At 42.4% G+C, this 20181-nt stretch overlaps 1 protein-coding gene across 5 annotated transcripts in view; it reads right to left on the bottom strand.

The window, feature by feature from the left end:
* ENTPD3 (ectonucleoside triphosphate diphosphohydrolase 3) overlaps positions 1 to 20181 on the bottom strand; it is a 62779-nt gene that overhangs the window by 12765 nt on the left and 29833 nt on the right. For 3 of the 5 annotated variants that reach the window (XM_054190654.1, XM_054190655.1, XM_054190656.1), the window contains 3 exons: positions 10144 to 10194; positions 7133 to 7253; positions 3047 to 3164 (listed from right to left, as the gene is read on the bottom strand). In XM_054190654.1, coding sequence (XP_054046629.1) covers positions 3047 to 3164; positions 7133 to 7252 — 238 coding nt within the window. In that variant the 5' untranslated portion in view covers position 7253; positions 10144 to 10194. Of the gene's footprint in view, positions 1 to 3046; positions 3165 to 7132; positions 7254 to 10143; positions 10195 to 10430; positions 10546 to 10710; positions 10781 to 20181 lie in introns of those variants that run through there. The other 2 variants (XM_054190657.1, XM_054190658.1) reach the window with 2 other exon arrangements.

Here is a 20181-nt window from a genome sequence, read left to right as displayed (position 1 = left end):
CACACAAATGGCTCTTGAAGTCATAGAGGCACAAGTCTAGGCTGGTGCATGAGCTACTAAGTATTTAACAGCTTTCCAAATTTCCAAAGTCTTCAAAAAACAGGAATGAGTTACATCATACTGCATAAGGCATAACCATTTGAACAATTAACATCAAAGTCTTTCCTCCCTTGCTCAACACTTTAAGGACCAGCAGAACCTCAACTTGTTCAGGCTCAACTTGGGTGTGAATAAAAACATTCCTTGCTAAAATTCCCCAGGTGAGGAAGTTGCACAGGGAGAAATCCAGGCATTCTCATGAAGCCATTGCCCCACAGAGAACAACTCTGCCAGAACTCCATCTAGCTCTCCTGTAACAGCTATCTCTCTCACAACCTGATCCCAAGATAAGCAAAAGGTAGCTCTTACAGAGGTAAAATGAGAAACCATTTATGTTCAGACACACTGCATTGATAAAAACAGAAGAAAAAAATATGTAAAAAAAAGACTCCACACTCCACCACTTCCTTTTCCACTGTATGAACTTGAACTTAAACATACATATGACCACGTAATCATTAGATGTTCACAGCCCTGGTTTGGAGTAAGACTTTCTAAAAGTAAGTCTAGCACAGGCAGGCCTGAAGCTGGAAGAAAAGCTGTTACCAGAGGAAAACAGAGCAGCAGCTGCTGGTTTACATCCTCAGCAGCTGCTGTTGCCTCACACTCCCTTGGTGGCAGCAACCTCCATCTCACAGAGTTCAGACAGAGCATGTCACAAGGCAGTGACCATTTTGTTCTGGACAACTGTCTGCTTTGCCGATGCTTAGAGCCTGACCAGGACAGATTAGTTGCACTGTATAGAAAGGGTTTTGATTTGGGGCTGGCTCCTACACACAGGGGCAGAGATACCTAATAAAGGCAGAAATTAAATATTAAAACCACCATGGAACCTACAAAGTAGTTCATCATTTGACTTTCAGTTTCAGTAGGTATGTCAAAGTCTGCCTCTCAGTATGCCCAGAACCATCCCCCAATTTAAGTGCTTGAGGCTATGGTTAGAGGGTCAGTAAAGAAACACTGACAGATGTGCTCACCACTGTCCCCCACAGCTTAGTTGGGGACCTCTCCCATGAGCCCTGATTCCTCCAGTGCAGAGTCACCCAAGACCGGAGCAGGGAACCCTGGTGATTTTGTACAGTGGAGGATGAGGAGTACTTTGGTTGACCATTGTTAAGGCCCGTCTGGACCTGAACAATTCAGGGCAATTTGGACTCAGTTTTTCAATTTTTTGTATTCCCCGCGGGTAAAACAAAATCTAAAACCATTAAAACAAATTCACAAAGTAGTACTCAGTCATTTTTTTGAGAATAATAACATGGTTTCTCTGTGCATTTTTCTCACACCAGAATCCTAAAGGCAACATTCCTAATGAGTCAAGACATGAGCTAGCAGAGTGCACCCCCCACACACTTCAGCAGGTTAGCCACCACTCCTGCAGTCTTAAGGACATACCATCAGGCACATGACAGTGCATTACTTCTGTGCACGTTACGCTTGCTTTCCTTTCCTTGTTCTAAAATTGCTAAGAATGTCCATACATGTATTTAACACTGAAGACAGAAATGTTGGTGCTGTTAAGAAACCATTGCCTTCTACTTATCTCCTAGATACTCATGAACCTCTATGGCTACATCTCCAGACACAAAGAGGAATGCAGGATTTTGCACGATCATGACTGAGAGAGAAGGAAAGGGAAAAATTATCCTTGAACTCCACAATTATAATCAGAGATCAACAAAATCTACATTGAGACTTCCTGAGTTGCCCCACCTCCTCCTCTTACCTAAATTGCAAACCCAAACTGCTACACTAAACAAAGCAATACTGATGAAGTCAGTATCTTAGAGGATAATCTAAAGCTCATTCAACTCCAAGTAGCAGAATTTACGAAGTTTGGCTTCCTGCAGAAATCCCTTACGGATTAGCTACTGTTTAATAATGTGGATTTCTCTCCCCTGCCTGGCCACCTGTCTTCATAAAATGTGTGGAATTTTGGTATCTTTGAAAGCTTAGTCAAATGTCACTGAAGTTGGCTAAAAGATTCAAAAGCTGTTATGAAGTAATCCACAACAAGCTACTAGAAAATATACTTAACCATACTGGAGTGTGAGCAAAAGTCAGTCTAGTCTAGTAGCATCCTCCAAGAGGAATCAATGCAAAACCTCAGACAAAACACAAGGCAGGTAGCCAGTGATACTTGTGGGACACCTTCTAGCAGTGCACAACTACAGGTCTTCCTGAGCCAAAGGCCAGGCCTGCATATTTGATACAACTACGACATCCTGTCAGAAACAGTTCTGCAATTTAGATATTTTACTTGATAACTTTATTAGATACTTCCTAGTTGTGTAGTATGGAGAAGCTCTTTCTGTTCACCTTCTGCATGCCTTTCATTATTTCCCCTCAGTTGCCTCTTTCCAAGTAATTACAGAACAATTCCAGATGAACTGCATAAGTCTTGTTTCTCTAGGAAACCTAACTAACTCAAACAGCAGAGATTATTTTTTTCAAACACCACTAAGACTTCTGGAAAACAAAAACTAATTTGTCCAACTCCTGTAGCATAGCTGACACCCATTTTTGCCTCCATCAAAATTAATGGCTAACATCTAACAAGGGCTAGATCCCCATTCTTCTGAAAAATGTTTTATTCCAAGCTATTTTAAAATATATTTTATACTTTCCTTTTAAAAGAAATTATTTCAGGGCACAAGGACTAAGCCATACAGTCTGATTCTCTGTAGATCAAACTCTGTCTGCACCAATCATGCACTGTAAAGGAGTAAATCAAATTTAGCTACAATTTCCTCTCTGCGTTGCAGATTAGAGCACTCTGCTGTATCAGCAGGAGAAGGACTGATGCTGACAGATATAGACATAGTCTTAACAATTTTTGCTCCCTAGCACTGAAAAGGGAACGCAGTGGGAAAAAAAACTGTATAGGCTTCAGGATAACCTCTTCTCGGAGGCTAGAAAGAAATAAGGAACTTCCATTTGAGCTTACCTTTGACATTGCACTTGAAAGTTTGGCTTACTACTCCTGTGTCATTTTCTTTTTCTGCTGGCCATTCATAGACATAGACTGTAGTCCGAGAGGATCCAGCATCAAAAACTATTCCATACTGGGGAGAAAAAAATAATACACAAGATACAAACAGCGACAGTTAAAGGCCCATATGCATCTGTACCTCTTTGCACCATCAAACGCTTTAGAAGATGTACGCACAGTATATTTACAAGAAATTAATTCTAGCGTTAGGCACTTAGGCACGAATCCAGCAGCCAAGCACAGAATGAATCTGGCTGCAAAACAAAGAACATACTACATATCTTCAATAATGAATTCAGTGGGGATGGAGAATGCTCATCTCATTTCAACATCACATTCAAAATCCACACTAACACATAGATAACACCGTGTTAGGATCTGATTTTGCAGCAAGTTCTGTTCCCATTATCCCAGCTACACTGCCTGGACACTGAATGGTTTGATACCTAAGCACAGGCTTTAGATTCAAGGATGCACAAGGGATCCATAAAGCTACAAGCAAAGAGGTAAAGTACATAATAGTCCACAGTGGGAATGATGTAACGAGCCTGGTTCTTTTCTAATTGCCCCATAAACTTCTCCCTTTGAGTGGTTTAGGCAGTCCACCTGAGAGTTTGCCACTGAAAACAGGCTGTGCCAGAGTGTGAGACAACAAAGAGGGAAAAAGAAATCAATATTACGCCATGTTTATTTATGAAATAAATGAAAAATATTTAAGTCACTTGCCCCAGGCCACTTGGACCAGTTTCTCCATCCCATCCCACTGCTCACCAGACCAGTCTTGCCCCCTTTCCTGTCTTTTATGGTAGAAAACTGTAGCAACTGGGAAGGAAAACTGCATGAAGGGAAGAAAACTGCTATTTTGCTTATCCTTTTTATGATCCCTGAAAGTATGTGCAGCTGCCCCCCTCTTCCAAAGTCATCTAATTGGTAGAAATCACACAGTGTAGGGTTAATTTCTGTCAACTTTTTTTTTTTTTTTAAAAAAAAGATACCCAGGAGCCTGACAACACTGAAAAATAAGAGCAAAGCAGTAAGAGGCCCTGCAGCAGGCCGATAAATTTCATCCCACTGCTTCCCTGGGGAGCCTCAAGGCTGACCAAGAAAGATCACTGCTTCATGTGGCAAACCATTCAGCTTCCACACCTCATTAATTCCCAGCTTCCACTGTAATCCTACAAACTCCTGGCCCCCGAAGCACTACCAGCAATACCAGTTCTAGTTTGTTTCCTAGATAATGAAAATTTCATTTATATTTATCAAGATGATATTTACCGTGATCAACTAAAAGATGAAAGGCTCCACAGATAATACTAAACCACCACACCATCAGGTTCATTCAAGTAACTACTTCAGCAAAGATACTTTGAGTGAGTTCTCCCCCCTTGAAAGAGAGATGAGCACTCTGGAGACACACAACACAGCAACGGTCAATCTGCTCAAGAGCTATTAATTAAATCTAGTCTCGGTTAGCTTGAAGTGCCAACTGTAAGCTTTTAACTTAGCTACTTTTAGAGCTAACTATCATGCCCAAGTAGAGGTGGAAGATAATGGAAGTATTTTTACCTCATCTAACTGTAGGGCTTTTTGACCTGCATCCATCCTCCCCTGCATTTCCCAGTCTCCTTCCTGAAAGTAACAGATTTCCATCTCAAAGAGTAGCGGTACACTTTTCCAAACCAATGTGTGACTGGTAATTTTACTTTATTCCTCGTCCTATTGTTCCTATACAGCTTCTTGTTTCCTTTAAAATAGATGCCCATTTTTGAAAAGGACTCTTGGGCCCATTTCAGGATGACTCTTGAAGGTCCTCAGAACTTGTGAGAGTTCACCCTGTGTGAACTGGCCTATGCAGTCTCATAAAGTGGTGATCAGTGAGAAGTATGCTAGATGTTAGGACTAAGATTAATCTTTCATTAAAAAAACAGAAATTATAGAGGATGTGGCATTTTAAGAGGGTCAGAGAATTCTACATGCCTTGTCTCAGCCTGCTGCCTAAGACAAACTGGTTGAATTAAAATTCTCTGGTGACATTACATTTCTGTCCAAGTTGCAAGTCAGATCAACTTTGGCTGCCCTTTAAGGATGAGCAGTGCCTTCCTGCTTTGAAATGCACTGCGTGGGACTGAACAGCACAGGCAAACCCTTATCCTGGGCTATTAAAGAAAAGAATGACTTTTTCTCCCTCCTCTCCTCTCTACTCTAACTTTCCCACTGGGAAAGGAGGGAGGGAGGAAAGGAGGGAGGGAAGGAGGAGAAAAAAGTTACTTAACGGAAAATGCTTAATTTTGGGTTTACTGTTGCCAGTCTATCTCCAACACTTTAAAACATCAATGGCGTAGCAGATAAATTATCTCTTGTGCCACAAAGGAATGAACCTGGACACTCTCAACATGCATCCTGGGAAAGAGTGATTATGCCACAGACAACACAAACTCTAGTTATCCTTCAGTACCTGTCTTGGTTTCATGAAGAAGAGCCGGAAGAAGAACAAGGCCATTTACAAAGAGTAAGTCTGTTTTTGTCATGTTATTGCTGTATTTAATTTTAATCAAATGCTAACTTCAGGACACTGTCATTTCCAGGCTCCATAATACCAACTAAGTACTTGAGGGTTTTACACTGGCAGACCAAGGTCCTCCCTCTGCTCCTGAAGAATTACTTCTTGCGAGTAGTTGTCATTCACAGAGGACTACTTGGGAATCAAACATACGGTCCTCCATATCAACTGTGATTTTCTGAATTGGCAGGCTTACAGCCCCCCAAAAAATTCAAAGTCAAGGCACCAACCAGAGGAAATGCCAGTCTTCCTCCAGAACTAGCCATGAACCCATTGTGATTCAGGAAGCAGACCTCCCCACGTAAACCAGCTCCAGATGGTCAAGGTGGGTCCAGTGTTTGCTCAAAGAGTAAGGTAGACAATTTTATCATTCTGAACATGAAACGGAATTAATGACAAACACAAGTGATGTGTAGGTTGTCTTTTAGATAGTGGCCTCAGCCTGCATGTCAGTCCAGTCTTGCCTTGCATGAAAATCAGCTGGATCTAAGGCTGCTGCAAGCAGAGAGGCACTGTCCCCCCATGCAAGATCCCAGCACACACACCCTATCACACCACATAAACACATTAAATTGATATCAAAATACAGTTTTATCACATTGTCTGAATCATACACCACCAAATGATTCAGAAAAAAACAAAGGTGTTTATAATCCCATGAAGCGTAACGAGGTATTAGCCTATCGCTATGTGAACTATCCAGTTAAATACCTACGCAGAGGGAAAGGTAGAAAGGACTTCAAAGAAGGATCTGACAAGGTTTATATGTTTGTAGCTATTGTGGGAAAAGATAGGGAACTCAAAATACCAGACTGCACAGCTTCCCTAGAAGGCTAATTTCTACAGTTTTGTCCTCAGTTGCGTACATCTCTCATTGAAGAATGTGCGCACATACTCTAGCAGCACAAGGCAAAGCCTGAATTCCAGAGTATTTCAGTTTGTCTTTTCCAGTTTGCTCTGCCCCTCCTCATGAAGCTACTTTGCTTCTGTTAATATCCAGCAAGTCCCAACACATGGTAAATCATAAAGCGCACACTTGCAACCCAAATGCTTTTGATACATGGGAGCAGTTTGCAAAGATTTCAGCATAAACTTCCTAGCTGTGCTTGGGGGCAGAATTTAAACTCCAGGTATTTCCCACTTCAAAATTATGTTAAAATTACTTCCAGTCTCTGGCAAAAATAAAAAAGCAGTGACATATTCTCCTTGTTTATCCTTTCAGTCTTGGAGAAGACATTGTATGATAGGCATCACAGACAGGGAATCAAGGAACGCTTTTCCTGCTTTACCACTGACTCTGTGATCTTGACTAATTCTCTTTTTCTCTCAGCTTCAGTCTTCCCATGACGAAGACGTGATTAAACATTACTTTATGATTATAAGCTCATTTGAATCACCCCATAAAAATTAGTTGAGAAAGGAACATTCTTAAATATCAATTCAAAACATTGTTCTCCTTCCTTACATATATTAAGACTTACCTTAAGCCCTGGGGAGAGGATCTGTTGCTGATTTATCTGAATCACTGCAATAGCAATAACAAGAACTATGCTTAGAAGAAGGAACACTTGGGCAACAACACCTGGGGTTCTGGTGAGCATCCTGAAACAAGAAAAAGGGTAACGCTTAAGGAATGTGAAAGGATTCAGTGATTCTATCTTAAGGCCTGAAGCCCTAAACCAGTTGACACTCCTCATAAATCTCACTTCGTCAACTAGATTACACTACACGAAGATTCTGTGATCTCCTCAAGAACTGCCTGGTGTTTTGCTACCACTAACTTTTTATTGTCTAGAAGGGGTGTGTCTATATTGTCATGCTAATGAAAGCTAGATTTCACCCTCAGGTGACAGTCTGCTCATTTCCAACAGTGCCTACATGTAGATGCATGCTCACTATCTCCCATTGTCTTAGGAAATCAGAGCAATGGGCAGGCTGAGGCTAGCGCACACTCAACTATCCCATTTTTGCCTACAGCATAGAAACAGCCACAACCATGTATACACAATGCTCGCAGCTGCTGAGTACAGTTGGGTGTTTCTGCCAGAGACGCAAGTTTAACTCACAGATCCTGCCACAAGAAGTTACTAAATCTATGTAAATTTAAAGTGTTATTATGTTAGACAAACCCAAAGGTGACCTCTATAAAGGTTTTCTAGAATTCAGATGTGTTTTACGTTTCTTGCAAGTTGTTTATTTTTTATTTTTGCTTGTCCCTGGCCAGACATCTCTTCACCCTAAAAGGCCTTTCAGTACCTTCAAGTACTGACAATCCCCATACCAAAAATTCTTATGCTCTACAAGGGTTGAGGAGGAAAGAGGTGGCTGGTGGGAGATGGCAAGTGTAGAAGTGTCAGAGGAACACAAAAAGGAGACCTTTCCCTGCCTTTCTCATTTTCAGAAACCAGTTATTTTGGCACTGATCTATCTATCCTGACTTCCAGCTCCTAATTCTTCCACGCTTACGGTGGAATATACCAGTACCTGTGTTCAGGGCTGCCCTACTGTTTCAGCAACTGCCAATGCCAGTCTGTGCTGAGGACAGGAGCTAAAAGGCAGTCTACAGTCCATGGCCACAGCACACTGGGTCAGCCCTGTTGTACCTGAAACACATGGTCGTCATCTTAGCTCTAACCAGAGCCAGAGGGCTGAGGCAGAAAGCAGAACAAATGCTTCTTCACACAGTTCCCATATACTAAACTCCAAGGGTTCTTCAGCCTGTATAGTCACCCGTGTTCGCATTCAATGTCTATCTTCACATTCAAAAGAGAAACCAGTTATTTGTTTTGTTCTGGGACTAGCTTCACTCCAAGCTTTGTCCAGTCCTAATGCTTTCCTTGTCTTCTGATTTCTGTTGTGAAATCTAACCCAGATTGGCTTTTGGGAACTCTTAATTTCAGCCTGATACATCTCACTTCCAGAACGTCATGGTTTTTAACGCTCATTAACCCCAACCCCCTTTTCTAAATCCATATGGTCTCCTTGTTTACTGCCAATCTACTCTTCCAGTATTTTCTTTTCTTGGCTTGGTAATAGCTTTATAATCTTAATCAACCAGCCATGTTGATAATTTACTTACTGCTGTCCATTGCTTTACCATGCTGAGGCATTCAAACATCATGTACACAACGCAAAAGTGATAGAATGAAATCTTATTTTTACTACTGGAAAATATGTTCACAGGTGTTAACATAGATGAATTCTCACTGTAACCTGTGGATGATGTCAGGGCATACTAACTAGAAGCATTTATACAAATTAATTTTTGAAAAGAGATGGCAGATTTTAACTATACATTAACAAATAACCATCTGGATAAACCACTTGTCTTTAAGGGTAGATAAAATCTTTTTCTTTAGCTTTCAACTGTACACGGGGCTATCTATGATTGTGAAGTGACTGAAAGAGACCTATTTGCTTGCAACCTAATACATACCAGTCACTCCTGAATCAAAGCACTGATGTTCAGCGCTGGAAAAAAATACGCCATTATCAAAGAAAAAAACACTCAGGGCAAGTGACTCTGAAAAACTAAAGGATTACTAAAGAGTAAAACAATAACCACTATTATACTATTAACACTCAAGAACACCCATGATGACTGCTGAAATATTTTCTGCGGCATCCATTCGTAAAGGGGAAATTAAAATCTTGGTTTGTTAAATTTCTCATGTGCTTCCCTGGTATTGGGATTTGTCTTCATCAGAGATGATTTATCTTTTCAAAATAATTTTTGACAGGGAGCATATTAGGTAAGGAAGCATCTCGTAAAACATTCCTCATACAATCTTTACCGATTTCAATCAGACAATTTCATCAGAGAGTAACCTGTAAATCCTGATTTAAGCAATAGCCTCTGTGTCGAAAGGACATCTCACACTCCATGACCGCTTGAAGTCGTCACACAGCTGACATCTTTGCTATCTGAATTGTGCAAGACTTCACATAACTGGATCAGAAGCACAGGGCTATATTAACTTTTAGGTACACTTATCTAAGTCACACACATACCAGGCAATACTGTCATACTTCCCCATTCACTGAAATCTGTAGAGATACCAGACAGGAGTTCACTGACTCCATGAACAGTGTTGTAATATAAGTAACTCTAGCTAACATTGTGCACTTGTGGACAAAACAAAACAAATAAAAGAAAATGTCAATGAAGTATCTAAAAGCAGTTGCATGCCGTTATTAAAACAACATTAATCTGAAGCAAGAAAGAGCATAAATATGTATTTTCCACACCCAGTTAAGTACACCGGGCCACACAGGATCCTTCCATACTGGAAGGATCGTTTTCTACACCTTACTTCAAGCAAAAAGAATACCTGCCTGCAACGGAAAATGGACTGAACTTCTTCATGCCACCAGCATTTTGAGTTTAACTAGGTTAAGTACACAGCGGTACGAATATCAGTGCATATTATATGTTGAAACTCCTTTTCCCAAGTTACCTGAAACATCAAACCCATTTATTTTTGGTACTAACCTGTTTGTTCACGGGGTGGATGGACGAGCACCATAAAGACCTTTCTTCATGCTGTAACCGAAGAGATACAAACACATTAGCATTTATTTTAGAAGTGGTCTGCAGGTGAATGTTTTTCAAGTGCTGGGGAAAAAAAAGAAAAAAAAGCCACGATAAAAGGCAACACCCACAGCATTTTAAAACCCGCAATGAAAACCCGTGAGCAGGCTTCACAGGCCTTCCCCCCCGGAGGAGGAATTCAGTAAAAACTAAAGCACACGGACCCAAAATTAGCGGCCGAACCTCACCGCTTTTCCTCAGCCCACCGCCGCCCCGGGTGAGAGAGCTTCGCACAACGGTTGTGATTTGCGAGAAAGCACCAAGTTTTCCCCCCACAAAAAAACGAAAAAACACTGCGGGGAGACGCCCCCGCCGCCCACCACACAGCGGCCGCGGCGGCGCGCGCCCACCTCACCAACGGTCGCCTCAGCGGGGCGGCCGTTGGGCGGGAAAACCGCGCCTCAGCCCGGCTCCCTCCGGCCCTCCGCTCCGCCGGCCCTTCCGCCGCACCCCTGCATCCCAACCTACCTCCGTCAGCCCGGCTCCGTCCCGGGCTGAGGAGAAAAGGGAAAGGGGGCACCCTCGTAGCGGGGAAGGTGGCGGTTGGCGAGCGCCTCTGGTGCCGGAGCGGGTTTGCGGAGAATCACTGGGTGGTTGCTCGCCCTCTGCTCCCCCGTATTTCCAAATAGATAAACAACTTGCAGGTAAAAAATCCGGAGGAACTGATTCGAGTGGGGCGAGTCGGCGCATCCGAAGCGTTACCGCACCCGGAGATGTGGAGGGGAGCCGGGGGGGGGGGGGAGGGGAGGGTGCGGGGTGAGGCTGTGCCTAGCGAGGGGTGCCGCCGGGGGAGGGAGGAGGGCCCGGGAAGGGGGGACCCGCGGTGCAGTCCCTCCCTGTCAGCCCGGCTCCTGCACTGCCGCTGCCGGACAGGCTCCAGCGGGGGAGGCGCGGTGGGAGGGGGGCAGGTGGTGCTGGGACCAACCATCCGCCTGCAAAAATTCCCGCAACACGGCGGTGTCTGCCTCCTCTCCCCTTCCACCAGCCGCTCTCCTCTTTCCGGAAACGCAGATCTGGCTTTGCCTGCAGCTGATACAGCAGGATGTTGCTGGCTGTCCCTAAACTATGTTCCTCCGTTCCCTTCCAAAGCAAAGACAGAAAGAGGGTTCTGTCAAGAGGTAACGCTGCGAGTGAAAGAATGGTATATCACTGCCACTTCTAAGAGGAACAAGTGCCTTCTCAGGAGGGCTTTTCTCAGCCCTTAGAAATTAGTAGCCCTCCAGTCTCAGGGCTACGTTTCCATTCAAGTTCAAGCATACTGGCACCGCTTGTTTTGTAGTTTTGCTGGAGTTCTTGCCAAACCTAGACTGCTCAGTGGAGCTAGCAAATACTCAGAAAAATTGGTAAAAGCAATGTCACCGAGATCCTCCTCCCATCACCTGTCCGACCTGTGAGATCAGCTGCAGCCAAGGATCATCCTACAGCCTGCAGGGTAGGTTTGCCAGAGACACGAGCTCTGGAATCACAGTGAAACACTTCAGCCACTTTGCCACCATTTGCTTATTGTTCTAGGATTCAGATTTACATAATGTAAAAAAATAAACGCACCTCTTTGATTCCTTTTCACATAATGATCTTGATGAATTACAGTATCTGTTTTTTGAATAAAGACAGGAGAGTAAGAAATCAGCTGCAGCCTTGTGAGCCATCTGTAAGCATCCTTCCATAGTCTACTCATTTTGTGACTGCAGGTAATTCCTCTTTTTGATGACAACACATTATTAAGGCTGGTTTAACGATGATCTTGGTGGATCACTTCAGCTATTTCTAGCACATGAAGACAAAGCCTCCCACCCCTCCTGATTCCCTGTCTCTGGCATGTAACTCCTTTCTTCTTCTGACTTTTATGTTTCTGTGGCATCTTTTCTTCTCCCATCCAATAATAACAGCTTTCTGGTCCACATCTTCTTGTGAGGTCTTGAAACAAATAAGAATTTAATTCTGAAGCTGAACCAGAATACTTTCTAATCTATTTATTCCCCTGCCTTAGAGTTAAAGCTTTATACCTTGTATCTCTTGTCCAAAGAATCAAGAGCTGCTTTAATCAATTAAAAAAAATCAGGAACAGCCTTGATCACATAGTTATGAGCCAGGACAAGTTGTAGGCACGGGCAAAATAATCACGTAATTAGGGCAGCAGATTGCTGGGACAGCAGAAAAACACAGTCCTTTTGTCTGTTTTGCTATGTCTGAGTTTTAGAAAGCCAAACACGCTGCTGCAGCACGAGAGGGTGTGGGACAGCCATGCTATGCTGCTGTAAGGAGCTCTGCAGGAGCGCCAGTGACTGCTCCCATCCTTCTTGCTCCCTGCTCTCAAGGTGCACGCCAAGCTCACAGAGCTTTACAGCAAACTCGCTCAATTTTTTTTAGCCATGCCTGCAAACGTATGTTATGTCCTGACATATATGTTCCATTGTCATGAGACTGACCACAGCAATGTGATAAAGTATCAGATTTACCATACTCTTACAAGAAATCTACTGTTGTTCTCAAAGAAATACACCATCTCCAGTGAATGGGGATAAATTCCAGAAACTACTCCTTGGGACTTAATCCTTTAAAAATCACTATGTGAAAAACTGCTCAACATGGATATTTCTGTGAGGCTGACAACTCTAAATGAATAATGTTTCACTTTTCTTTGTTCAGAAGTAATTGCAGACAAATTGCTAGTTCAGGAGAAGAGATTCATCCCCTGTGTTTTCAAAAAAGGATGAAGTAGTCCTTGTAGCAACATTTCTATCACCTTTTTGTGCTCTTCTAGGAATGGACCAAATTGGCTGAGTAACTCTCAAATTCCCAGGTAAAACCCTTTCCATTGCAATTCCATGCAGGTCAGGTTATCTCCTTGAGTACAAGATCTGTGGATGAACAACGTTCTATTACAACTCTTTCCAAGTCCACCTGCCAGTATTGTTATTCACTGTTGCTTTGCTTCACCGAGCCAATGTAACAAGTTCTTTTTGTCACTTTCTGTGCACTAACATTAAACTGCAATTGTTTAGGATCGTTCATAGGCTCAGAAATGCAATTATAGCCATTAAAGTCAGTTGTACAGAACAAGAAGCCTGTGGGAGAAAAACAACTGGCACACGAAGGAGCAGAATGATGCCTGCAATAGCGATCGTAACCATTTCTAATTTGCAGACTCACCCTTATGTAGTTCCTGCTTGAAAACAGCCTGCACTAAAGAGCTTGTTTCCTTACCAACTGAATAAATATATAGAGAGACTTACTAAAATCACAGTTTTGATTCTGACAGATTGAAAATGTTTTTCTTATCCAGTATGGGGGAAGAGAACTTCTTGCTAACTGGAGGGCAAAGCTGGGTCTGGTGGAGGGTGAGGTGCGTGTTGGTTGGGATGTTCCTGCAGTCTTGACTGTGTTTCATTATTGTCAGTCACCTTTTCAGTCATAAGAACAGTACCATCTCTCCAGTTCATGATAGTAATGGTAACTAATACACCTGATGTGAAAAATGCATCCAGTTTTGGTACATCTGTGATTTTTCCTTTTATCTCCATTTTGGTGCCCTGAATATTTATGACCTGCAAAGAGCATATCGCACACACCGTTTTAGCATTGGCTGATGGCTTTACGAACCCTACGGCTTAAGTCAGGCAGGTTTGTGCCTTGAGTCAGTCCTGGGTGGAAGTATGAGTGCCAAAGACAATATCAAATCTAAGTGACAGAGGTCCTGCCTGCAGCTGGAGTCTTTTATGTCAGACTTAAGCAACAGGCCCAGTCAACCATAGGATTAGTTGTACATGCACAGCAAAGCCAGACTTATTAAAGGCAGCTGATGTCTGGACCAGCCGAGATTCTGTCTCCCTCAAACACAAACACTGCAGTTACTTGCTTGGACACATCAGCAGTATGAGCACAAAATATGGGTGCTAATTTCGTATGAACACTTCGAAAGCTGATGTCAGTCTGACAAGCTATTCATTTCTCCTTCTCTCTCTCCAAGTCAGGCCTAGCAGTATCCTGTCCCGCTTTCGTCTTCCAAAGCCAAATCCACCTTTTGGCCTCTCAGCATGACAGCCATCCTGCTCCTTCTTACCTGTCTTGCTTTGCTCCTCCCTCAGTCTTCTTCAGCTGTTCCCACTGGTTGTGCTGTGCTGGTGAAACGGTTTTCCTCCTCAAATGACTCACACATGTTAAGACCTCTCTCAAAAATGTTTCCATCTACAGATTCCTTTAAAAAAATTCAGGACGAAAAAATCCCCTCCTTAAAAAAGCACATCAACTGTGCCAACCTCTCTGAAGAGAGACAAATGGGACGTGTTGTACATCAGCATGGTGAGAATAAATATTTTTTGTTGTATCCCAAGTAAGTATGAAGATATGAGTGCCATTGTAGCTGTGACAGTCTAAGGATATGGGGAGGGGAAGTCTGTAGATGGAGGAAGTATCTTGTACTAGACCTTGTATAAAGATGGGATAGTTGGAAAAAGTAGACAAGCTTTGAGCCCTCCAGACCTTCTTCTGGCCTGAAATAGCAGCAGCAGACTTCAAAGCCAGACAAGTTTAGAACAATTGCTTGGATTTTAAGCAGATAGGTACCGGGTAGACTGTTTCTGAAAGCAAAGATAATTCTTTGGAGTAAAGCAGACATTAGTGGGGGGAAGACAGATGGCAAAATACTTATTTCCTGGGGAAATAAGGGATATGAGAATATGGTGTATCAAGGAAAAAATAATATGCCATGAACATAAATTTTCTACTGAATGCCTGATTTCAAAAGTTTTTGGATGACTGCTCAGTACCAGGTGACCAATAGCTAAAGGTCCTAAGAGTCATTGGTTCATTATAGTCATGGGAGCCATGGTTGGTGGTCTACAAAGTTTGGCAGCCCTGGATAATGGACTGGGATTCAATGCACTGAGCCTAAACCGCAGTCAGCTACTCTGTGACAACAGACAGCGTACTGTCCTCCCATCTCCCCCCAGTTGTGGTCTGTCCTGTGAGCTCTCTGGGGGAGGGATTATCTCTGAACTGGAAGAGGCACGGTGCCAAGAACAGTGGAGCCCTCATTTGGCCAGGGTACAGGGCAGAACTGTGACAAAAGAGATTAATCATCATAAACCTGAAACAGGGCTCCATGAAGCCGCACATGCTCATAGTGCAGCTGACTTTGATTAAGATCCATGAGCACAAAAACTGACCTCCCTGGGGTCGCTTCACATCAGTGCAAACGATTATCACCCACATAAAAACAAATCACTTATCTATGGTTTCAAAGCTATTTTATTTGCCAAGAACAAAACAGCTTCATCTTGTAGTGTATATATACAGCTTTTTACATAAACCTGTATATGCAAAGTTTTAAATGTGAGAGGTTGCCAGACAGGCGTTTTCACTTTGACTTCTATCTGCTGAGCAAGGTTAACTGTATTTTGGGAATATGCCTATGCATACTTTAATATTGCATTTTTCAGTTTGCTTCTCTTTCTTCACCTCAGTAATTCAAGCCTGCTTTCCCAAGACTAATACAAAAGAACTAACAGACATACAGGATCAGACAGAAGGTGGATGTGTCTTGTCTCTAAACATCATTAGGAGCAGATGTCTATGAGAAGGGTGTCGGGACTGGGCTACCACACACAGGTAATTCCTCTGAAATACCCTCTCAGCTGCTGCCATCTCAGGCCTTGGAGACTTCTTGAGCCAGATGTCATATCCGCTCTATGAGCCCCTGAAGGACCTCTCTGCCCCTGAATGTATATGATCGCTTTTTGAGTACGTGCTTGTGCAGCAGGCAAATCCACAAGGTGCCTTTCTGTTTCTTACAAGCTCAACAGCAGCTCGAATGCCAGAAGCGGTCTGGTTTAATCAGCTTGGCACTCTCAGCAAGTTCCAGACTTGCACAGAGAAACCTTGTCCAAAAATGTCTTTTTTTAATTCTCTGTGACATTGTTATGGTTTGAAGAACCCACAACAATTTATTGTTTATTTAGACAGTTATCCTATCACCAAATGACCCCTCCCCACTTGGGAAAGGGAAACAGGAATAAAAAAGGAAACCCGAGGATTGAAATATAAAGGGATTTAATAGAATAAGACTAAACAATAAACATTAATAATACTAAAGAACCAATATTGAACCCGATACCGATGTAAAATATAAGAGGATTATACTCAGCCAATTCTATCAGCAGGAAGCTGTGCACTCCCAGCAGTGGACAGCAAATGTTGGACACTGCAAGCACTACAGCTTTGGGAGGAAGGGAAGGGCTCAGGGGTCCGGCACCAGGGGAAGAAGTTCTCTGGACCTCCACCATCATAGAAGAGGAGAAACTCCTCAGCAAACTTCCTAATTTATATTGAATGTGACATTCATGGTATGAAATAATCATGTTGGCCAGTTTGGGTCAAGTGCCTGGGTCTCACTTCTCCTCATCCCTGCATCCACAAAGCCTGAAAACACTGAGACCTTGAAGCCTAGATAGCATAGCTGGCTATAAAGTAAATACTTTCACAAATTCAGACACTAGACTCTTCCAAAAATGCAGTTTTCCCAAGCATTAGAAGAGACCTTACTGAAAAGTAAAATTACTGAAATTAATCCTGTGTCTCTCAAACCAGGACAGACATGCTTAATTCTTTTATAAACTGAGTTATATTTATCCAGTGTCATAACTGTTGTGGTTTTTTAGGGTATATTTATGCTTGACTACTGCTTATGATTAGGTTATTAGTTTTAGTGATGAATGATGAAAATGAAAACATGAAATGGTCTAATGTTAGTAATTCAAATTCCTAAGTCTGCATGTGTAAGCCCAAGTAGGACTAGAAAAGCCTGGGCAGAAATAACATAATAATGACAATTATTAAATTTGCAGGCACCCAGCCTTTTCTCCTGTTTTGCACCAGGAGGTGCAGGTAAGATAACAGTAGAAAAAGCACATGGACTCTGTAAGGTATAATTTTAAATGCTATTTATTACAGCTAACTCTATAAGGAGAGAATGGTATAGATAATCTTACATCTTGCTAGCTGGTGGGAACTGCAGGTGGTGTAGCAGCAAATGATCCTCCAACCCATGCACAACATGTTGGGCAGACACCTTCTGCAGAGGAGGTATTCCCCCATTTTGGTCATTGGAGGTATTATAGGATTTTCTTAAAAGAAACAACTCTATTCATCATTTCCACTGCCAAACAGAAAGGATGTTCACATGAGAACTGGCAGCTGCACACCTAGACGATGGCATGGACACGGAGGAGGCCTAATCACCCACGTCAAGAGGGAGGTGCCTGCAGGCTCCTCCATTGCAATTAACTGCAAAGTTTATCCCACGGCCAAGGGATCTGTGCAGCACAACACGGGCCTGGAGGCCAGGCTGTGCGTGCAGCACAGCGCAGCACCAAACAGGGTGGGAGACTGTGGACATGACACCCAGCATGTGACCAGGAATCACCTTTGCATTGTGATTGTACAGTGTATTACTATTGCAATACCGTGCTTGTGTTGTGCCTTCAGTACGTTGCTACTATTACTCTCCTAAATCAAAATCACATATAAAGCCACATATATCAAAGAAGTCAATTTGATATGAAACATTAAACCCTCCTCGTGGAACATCTGGAGGAGTCTGGTCAGAGAATATTGGACTCTGACAGCATCACAGACAAAATCTCAGTGTGTATATACAGTCTTTGCTGGGGGTGAAGTGTCTTTTCACTGGCTGCGTACAGCAGTCAAAATAAGAGCTTAATGGGAGCGTGATGGGCTACAGAGGCTTTTTGCTGGCTCCTTGCACAAGTTGAATTTCATCACTACTCAACTGTCTCATAATCAGCTTATTTACATGGATCACTTTTACAGCCAGACCTTGGCAGAACTTTCTGACCCAGGCATGGATTTGAAAATTCACATCTTTTTAGGAGTCTGGCTGCCAACACTTGCCTTGGACCTGATCTGTGACCCATGGGCCACCTCCTGCAGGTCCCTCTGACCACTCCTTCATGTTTCTAGCAGACTTTTAGTATGCACTAGGTGTAACTTTGCAAGGCTTTTGGACAATCAAACACATGAGAAAACTACGTGAATTAGGGGCTTTCAGGGTCAGAATTTAACAACAAACAAGCATTAAAGACCAGCCTATATACTCTGAGAAACATAAAGTTCATTTTTGCATTAATTAATATATATTTGCATGACTCTGCACAGGCTTTTAGCACAACCTGACCTTATAAGGAAATTGCATCCATTCCTGCATACAGTCATAAGAAAAATCCAGGAGGAGAAGTAACTGTTAGTGCCACCTCATTCTAATTAGAAACCAGAAAAATAAAGAAAGTTCAAACATTGAAGCAAAACCACAATGATTTCATTCCGGTCTCTTTCCAAAAAGGGGCTTGCTGCTGTCACCTGGGAAGGGTCAAAAATTAACAAACATTACACCTACTGCTGTCATGTCTGCCCACAGGGGTTGTCCACATCCCTGCCACTAATCACCAAAGATGACAGGCTGAAAATTAAGGGACCACTCAGATGAAAAGTGCTCTCCTGAATTGCCAGGCTCCTCAGTGAGATAGACACAGAGGCAGCTTTCAGAAATGAGGCAGTTCTCTATAGCTGACACAATATGTATGTTTATTGAAGAAACAAGTGGAAACGGAAGTTTAGCGCCCCCAGGGCAAAGAAAAGCGTGTTTGTGCTCAGCACATCAGAGAGGTCACCAAAGAATTGTTCTGTGTGAACATATGACCTCCACTGCTGCCAAGGGCATGGAAACGTGGTGTTAGGAGAAGCACCTTTCATTAAGCATCTCATATTTCTAAGACAAAAATGACAGAAAATACACAGCAAATTTGTTGCGCTCATTTATTTTGTCCCTTTTCCCTACTCTTCCAAGTAACGGCCCTCTCATCCCTTTTATCTGGAGATAACACAATACACTTTCCAAGTCAGAAGGGCAATTTTGCCTAATTCAGAGCTGGGTACATTCGCCCCACAGTGAAACAGAAAATCTAGGTGTGAAAGAAAATAATATTTTTTTAAAGCTTCTGTTAGAGTTGTGTACAGTTATTCCTGTTTTCCAGAGCAAATGCAGTTGACTTCTACGAACTGACAGCCCACTAACAAACTGGTCTGTTGAGACCATGAAAGGTACTTATTCTTGTGAAGTCAAATTCTCTATTGGCTCAACTCCACAGATTTTAATTGAATTCTGCAGTCATAAATTTTACAATGTTAAACTTTGCAGACAAAAAATTCTTTGCAGATTTTTTGTATACATTGAAGCTGACAATACAAACTGATCAGTTCATGCAACAAATTTGATTATTATTTTTCTTTAGTGATATTGAAGGTTGCTTCAAGATACATTCTCTCCTTCTAAGGCTAGAATTGAGACATAAAGGAGGAGTTTCAGGTATTTTTCACTTCACTTAGAATATAAGTAACACAAATAACACACTGGGACTCTCCATAATTTGAAAATTTAGTTATTGACTAGGAATACATTTTCTGCAGAGACTTTTAAAAACCTCCCCACCTAAAAGTGGTTTTAAAAATCAGTCTGCTGCTCAAGGATGAAAATTTGGCAACGGAATGGGTATTTATATCAAAATTTTCATTCCAAAACAAAAATATTAATTTCAGCTTATTTCTGCACTGAACGACATTAAATCAGTCCACAGACACAATAGCGAAAATGCAAAAATGGGCTCAGTTCATCAGGAGAGACCAAAAATACTCCCCCAGCCCTCCCCTCACAATAGGTTATTGCCTGTTGGTCCCAGCATTGTTGTAGGAAATGGAAAGCGTGTATGTGAACCCCCACAGAAGGAGGCATGAACTAAATCTGTGTCTCTAATGTCATGGAAGAGAGCTTTTAACACACCTTATTATTGGCAAAAAGGATAAAACACCTGCTATCTGCTTAGCTTTAAAGGGTGATTTTCCTCTGCTGGTTCCCAAAAAGGACCT

Source organism: Rissa tridactyla, chromosome 2, assembly GCF_028500815.1.
Source record: "Rissa tridactyla isolate bRisTri1 chromosome 2, bRisTri1.patW.cur.20221130, whole genome shotgun sequence".
Classification (NCBI taxonomy): Eukaryota; Metazoa; Chordata; class Aves; order Charadriiformes; family Laridae; genus Rissa; species Rissa tridactyla.
The sequence above is the reverse complement of the archived record's forward strand: the minus strand, read 5'-3'. Positions and strand labels throughout refer to the sequence as shown.